At 47.1% G+C, this 6693-nt stretch overlaps 1 protein-coding gene across 7 annotated transcripts in view; it reads right to left on the reverse strand.

Annotated features, from left to right (window-relative positions):
* Positions 1 to 6693, reverse strand: part of DLGAP4 (discs large homolog associated protein 4) — a 118595-nt gene that overhangs the window by 4839 nt on the left and 107063 nt on the right. For 4 of the 7 annotated variants that reach the window (XM_006764524.2, XM_006764527.2, XM_015564449.1 and 1 more), the window contains 2 exons: positions 6365 to 6453; positions 5417 to 5835 (listed from right to left, as the gene is read on the reverse strand). In XM_006764524.2, coding sequence (XP_006764587.1) covers positions 5417 to 5835; positions 6365 to 6453 — 508 coding nt within the window. The remainder of the gene's footprint in view (positions 1 to 5416; positions 5836 to 6364; positions 6454 to 6693) is intronic. The other 3 variants (XM_006764526.2, XM_015564451.1, XM_006764528.2) reach the window with 1 other exon arrangement.

A 6693-nucleotide genomic window follows, 5' to 3' on the forward strand; every position in this document is an offset into this window, starting at 1 on the left:
ATAAATAAAAAGTGAAGCAAAAAAACACAAACAGTGAAGCGGAACTTAATCTTTCCAGAAAAAGAAACCAGGCCTATATAGTTTTACAGATGAGGTTTTTGTTGTTTTTTAAAAATATATTTTTATTGATTTCAGAGAGGAAGGGAGAGGGAGAGATAGAAACAATGATGAGAGAGAATCATTGATCGGCTCCCTCCTGCACGCCCCCTACTGGGGATTGAGCCTGCAACTCAGGAACGTGCCCTTGACCGGTATCGAACCTGGGACCCTTTAGTCTGTAGTCTGACGCTCTATCCACTGAGCCAAACTGGCTAGGGCTACAGATGAGGTTTTACAAAACCTTCAAGGAACAGATAATCCCCGTCTTATATTCAAACTCTTCCAAAGAGTAAGTAAAGATAGAAAATGACACAACTAATTTCAGGAGCCCTGACAGCAGATAGGACATGCCAAGAACCGATCACTTTCATTATGAACATAAATGTAAAAGTTTTAAATAAGATATAAGCAAACAGACTCCCAAAAGAAGAGTTAGCCAGGAGTACAGGTTGATCTTTTAAAGTGGTGGTCTAAAGAAATACTACCTCCCATTCATCTCAGAAATCCCTGAAAAGCAAAACAGAGTAAACAAGAAGTGGAAATGCAAATCGTATCAGATAGAACCTGGAGCACAATGTGAACTGCTGCCACATGACCATGCACTGGTAGCCACACAGGGACAGGTCTTGAGGTTGAAGGTCTCAGATATCAGTGACAGTTCTGAGTTCTCCAAAGTAGCACACCTTGAGAGGAGAGGCCAATAATCTCTTATTTAAAATGAAAGGGGATGTGGACTGTAGCAGGGCTTTCCTGAACCTGGTTCAGCACCCAGGCAGGGGAGGTCTTTGCATGGTAAGCAGCCCTCCCATAATGAGCTAATGACAAGAGGAACCAACACAAGAGCTAAACAGAGGTATTATAGGAACAGCAAGTGGCAAATGAACATTCACCAGAAAATTGTTGCCAGGGAGTAGATGAAAAATATGACATTTAGTTCTATGTATGTGAAAATAGTAGTTCAAAGTAGAGATTGGGGTGCTCCCAACAGATGCAAGACAATAGAAAGAGATAAAACGTGAGCTCTGGAACTAGGTCATCACAGAAACAAGGGCTACGCTACAAGCAGCACATGAATAAACCCTGCTGAAAACCAGATAGGCCAAGGTAAACAATGCAAAACACTCAAACTGCTTGATTAAATGAATAGCTAAGCTGCTGAAAATAAAATGAGTATCCCTCCCCCTTGCCGGAGATAGCAGGATGTGCCGGGCTTGGTCTAAAGTAGAGTGGGAATACAAAAAAAAGTCTTGAATTCCTAACCATAAGACTGCATTTGGGTTCCTTATTTTTAAAAATATGTATATTTTATTGATTTTTTTACAGAGAGGAAAGGATAGAGAGTTAGAAACATTGATGAGAGAAACATCGATCAGCTGCTTCCTGCACACTCCCTACTGGGGATGTGCCTGCAACCAAGGTACATGCCCCTTGACCGGAATCGAACCTGGGGCCCTTTAGTCTGCAGGCCGATGCTCTATCCACACAGCCAAACTGGTTAGGGCGGGGTACCTTATTTTTTAAGAAATAAAAGTTACATGTATTAAAGAGAAACTATAATGAAGAAAGTAATTGAGAGGCCTGGAAGAGAGAGGGAGAATATCAGCATTCTAAAAAAAGAGAATAGAGAGAATGGAAGAAAAATATTCAAAGAGATCATGATTTAGGATTTTCCAGAAATGGCTGACACCAGTCCTCAGAGTCTGAAATTCAAATGAATTCAAAGCAAATCCACACTTATTTACAGTAAAACCAAAGACAAAGAGGAACTCTTAAAAAGCAGTCAAAGGGAAAGAAGGAAAGATGAACCTTTCCAGTTTTAACCCTGCCCCACTCCAGTTCTCCCTCTGCAACCTTCCCTCAGTGCCCCTGCACTCTTCGGAGGACCATTTCAGATTTCTCCTCACATAGATTTCTCCTAAGCCTCCTCCCACTTTCTCACTCTGCAGTGATGCCCCTCAGCACCAGCAGCACACAGTTGACCTTTTAAAACCCTCATTCAGTTGGGTTCTAATTGCCTTTTTCCACCTCACCAGTCACTCCTGCTCACTGCTGCAGCCACACTGGCCACCTTCCCTAGGCCTGGAACATGTCCATCATTTGCCCACAATAGGATTCTCTGCCCCTGCAATTACATCTGATCTTCAGATCTCTAAGACCTCTTCCCCTTCAGGTTTCTGCTGCAATCACCTTACCAGGGAGGCCTGTCTCCGACCTCCCTAAATGAAACAGCAACACTGCTTCGCCCATGCAAGCTCCATGAGGGCAGTACTTTATTTTGTTCACTACTAAACACCAAAAACTAGAACAGTGCCTGGCAGATCGTAGGTATTCAGTAAACTGCTCAATTAATGAAGGTTAGGACCAGAGGAGAGAAGCTACTTCTCCCTACTATTTCACAATGTTCTTAAGTTCTTGCAGTTAGACAAGCTATGCATGAGACACAGTAAGATTAGAGACCCACAAAATTGCCATTTTAACAAACACTATGATCGTTTATGATGTGAATCCAAGAGAACTGAGAATTATTCAAAGCTGCTTGACACAAGATCAACGTACAGGGATCAAACATCATTTCTATCTACTAGCAATAACAAATTGGAATACATAAATATTTAAAAACTAGAGGCCTAGTACACGAATTTGTGCACGGGTGGGGTCCCTCAGGGTGGCCTGTGGAGATCGGGCCCCAGCTCACGCCCCCAGCCTCCCAGCTCTGCAGCCCTGCCTGGCATCCCACCTTGGCCTGGCACTGCCCCCTCACCTGTTCCACCATCCCGCCTGCGGGCAATCAATTGTGGCAGGGCCCCCTGCCCAGCTCCCTCAGCACCTGGGAGCTGGGCGGTGGCTCCGCCCCCCACAGCTGCTGCTGGTCGCCACCTGTGAGGTGATGGGCCAGGTGATTGGGCCCCGCTCGTACCCGCCTTGGCCTGGCGCCGCCCACTCACCGGCTCCACCATCCTGCTGCAGTCCCGATTTCCTTGGGGCCCATCGGGACTGGCAGTGCCTCCACTGCTGCCCACTGCCAGTACCGCTGACACCCGCCATATTCCACCCCACCTTCTGGTAGTCAGCGTACATCATAGTGAGCGGTCCAACTCTCCGTCTCCTGGTTGAACTCCTGGTCGAGCCACTGCCCGAGGGGAGAACTTGCATATTCGGCTTTTATTATATAGAATGAGCCCTGGCAGCACCCTGTTGGCTGTCAGCCTGTGCACTGAAAGGTTGCAGTTTCCATTCCCGATCAGGGCTCATATCTAGGTTGTGGGTTTGATCCTTGGTTGGGGTGTGGGAGGTAACTTATCAATGTTTCCCACCCCCACCTCTCCCTCTAAAAAAATCAATAAAAAAGCATATCTGTGGATGAAGATTTAAAAAATTTCATTTTACTATCAAAACAAAAACTAAAAGTATTAAGGAATAAACCTAATAAAATATATTAAGACTTTCATTGAGATATTAATCAAATTTTTCTGAGGAACTTGACATACTAATTCTAAAATTAGTCTTAGATGAGTGAAGATGTAATTTAAGTTTTCTTTTTTGGACAAAAAGAATAAGGAAGGAGGATTCACCTTACTAGATACCAAGTCATGTTACAAAGCTATGGTAACTGTAGTTGTATTAACACAGAAAAGGATAAAAGAGCAGAGGAGCAGAATGGAGCCCAGAAACACATGCCTGCATATGTTAAACTCTGGCAGAGGTTGTGACTGACCTAGCATTACTAACCAGTGAGAAAAGTAAAGACTTCAATAACTAGTGTGGTGACAGCTGGCTTTCCATATGAAAAAAATAAAATGAGATCCTAGAATGCACACATACAAATTGCAGATGGATTAAAGACCTACATAGAAATAAATAAATAAAACCCCAAACTTTGGCCTGGCCAGTGTGACTCTGTTGAGTGTTGACTTAAAAACCAGGAGGACACAGTTTGATTCTTAGGGCACATGCCCAAGTTGTGGGCTCAATTTCCTGTAGGGAGCGTGCAAGAGGTAGCTGATCAATGATTCTCTCTCATCATTGATGTTTTTATCTCTCTTTTCCTCTCCCTCTCTCTGAAGTCAATAGAAAACAACAACAACAAAAAACAAACTTTGAAACCATGAAAAAAATCTCTATGCTTTTGGAATACAGAAGGTGTTCTTAAGAATCAAAGATGCTGCCCTAACTGGTGTGGCTCAGTGAATAGAGTGTCGGCCTGTGGACTGAAGGGTCCCAGGTTCGATTCTGGTCAAGGGCATGTACCTGGGTTGTGGGCACATCTCCAGTGGGGGGTGTGCAGGAGGCAGCTGATCGATGTTTCTCACTCATCGATGTTTCTAGCTCTATCTCCCTACCTCTCTTTCTAAAAATCAATACAAACAACTAAGAATTCTAATGCTTTAGTTAAAAAAAAAAAAGATAGGAACTGGCCTAGAGGACAGTGAAAACAGTGACTCTGAAGCACTCTTTGAGTCATCAGAGGGTGCTTCTTCAGGCCCCATCCCATCAGGGGTCAGTGAGATGCTGGCTCTGACCCTCTGGATACTTTGCAGACCTGGTCTTCTTGGACTTTCTGTGCAAGGGGCTGGCTGAAGACTGCATCCTTGGCTGAACCAGGCCAATACAGGTGTGGTTCCTGGCACTGTGGCCTGGAGCTTCCCACAGGAGCCTGCCTCCAAATCACCACTCTCCTATATATTAACCACCTGAGAATTTAGGCTCCCTACATATTTCTAGTTTTCTTGAACTAATTTCTCGGGGGAATATTTAGAAATAGGCATGGTATAGATAGAAACATAAGTGGAAAAGTGGATGACTTCTGTCTCACCGATTCATAGTTCCTTGAACCCTGTTGAGGCCCACAGATCCTTTGTGCTAGGTGCTCCATACAGAGCTGCTGAAGGCATAATTATGGTACCGTAGCACTTTGTTGGGTCCTTTACTTGATTGCCACATTCAATCCTCACAATGTGCTTGCTTATGCAGCTAGAGAGTAGGATTAGCTCTACATAACATAAGGAAACAGGCTCAGAGTAACCTGAACAAGGTCACTTCCCTAGTAAGGAAAGAGCTAGGATTCAAACCCAGGTGTGACTGACCCCACAGCCTACTCAACTGGCAGCTATGGCCACAAGTCTTCTCTGGAAAAAGATTTGGCTAGGTAGATGGATAGATGGGGGGAAAAAAATAAGAGATAAGTTCACAGCTGATGCAGGAAGAGAACCTGAAGGACCCTTCCCACTAGGAGGCTTGAGGCCGTCTGGTCAGAAGCTGGAGAACTAGTGTCCATCCCTTCTCCCCTCACCCAGGACAATGTCCTTGTAGCACCTACCTTCTTCAGAGAGGTTGTTCTCTTTGGTCTCCTTGTCCATCTGACAGCACCAGCCTTCCAGCCGCTCTGTTTCTGCCTGCAGTAGCTTCAAGAACCAGTAGCCATCTCGGCGGCAGGTCCCTGACTGTGTTGGCTCTGCGGGGGAGCTGGAGGAAGTCTCAAGCCAGGGGTCCGGTGGGGGCAGTGACGATGCCTCTAGGGCAGGGTCGCTGTTGTCTCCATAGGAGAGGTTGCGCTTGATCTGGGCAATCTTGGGGGCCTGCCGAGGGCCGGCATCAATGCTGATGGAGTTTGAGTTGGGGTGTGGGGTACAGTCTGGGAGGCTTCTTTCAGATGACTTACAGCTCGAGTCATTGGCATCCTGGGTATCTGAGTCGGTGTCCCGTCGGGAGGACATGCTGTGAGAGGGGACGCTGCTTCTGTGGGTGGGGGGTGGAGTGGGGTGGGGACAGGAAGAGATAAGAGTCACCAAGAGAGCCAGAGATCAGAGGCCACCCCAACCCGGACACACGGGAGACAGAGAAACGGATGCATCATCTGCTCACCATGCGCCTGAAGCGGGTCCCACAGCCCCCGTCTCATTCTCTGCTCAGCCCTGGCCCCGCCCACGCCCACACGCATACACACACAAGGACAAGGTCATAAGGTTGTCTGTTTGCTGCAGTGGGGCCAGGAAGACCACCAACATTGGGGTAGCTCACGTGTCAGCCCAGCTGTGGCCCCCTGTGGGCTGATTCATCTCACAGAGCAACTGCTCATTTACCCACCCACCTGCCTGCCCGGCCTCCCATTCCTGGGCCACAGCCCACACCCAAACCCAACTTGGTTATTAGAAATTCAGCAAGGAGAAGTGGGTTAGGGAGAGCAGGAGGAGAAGGCACAGGGGAGGTGAGAGCAGAGGGAGGAAGAGGAGAGGGGAGAAGCAGCCACCACCTCCATACGACTTACCGCCAGTCGTCCTCTACCTGAACCCCGATGGACTGGAATTTGGTAGCGAGACTGGGCTCCTCTTTTGGCACTGGCTGAATGCAGTCAACCTTATTGAAGGACAAGGACAGCAACGGCACGGAGACAAAGACAAAAATAAAAAACAAACACCACACTTGATGCTGAAATTCACATTAGTGGGACGACGCAAACGGACATTTGGACAGACGAACACGAGGCATGCGGACACTGCACATGGGCCCAAGGTCGGCCCAGGTTAAGCCGGGCACTGCTCATTCGCGCGGAGGCGGGCAGGAGGTGGGATGGGGTGGAGATGACTGGCTTTCCCT

This window comes from Myotis davidii, unplaced genomic scaffold (assembly GCF_000327345.1).
Source record: "Myotis davidii unplaced genomic scaffold, ASM32734v1 scaffold38, whole genome shotgun sequence".
NCBI lineage: Eukaryota > Metazoa > Chordata > Mammalia > Chiroptera > Vespertilionidae > Myotis > Myotis davidii.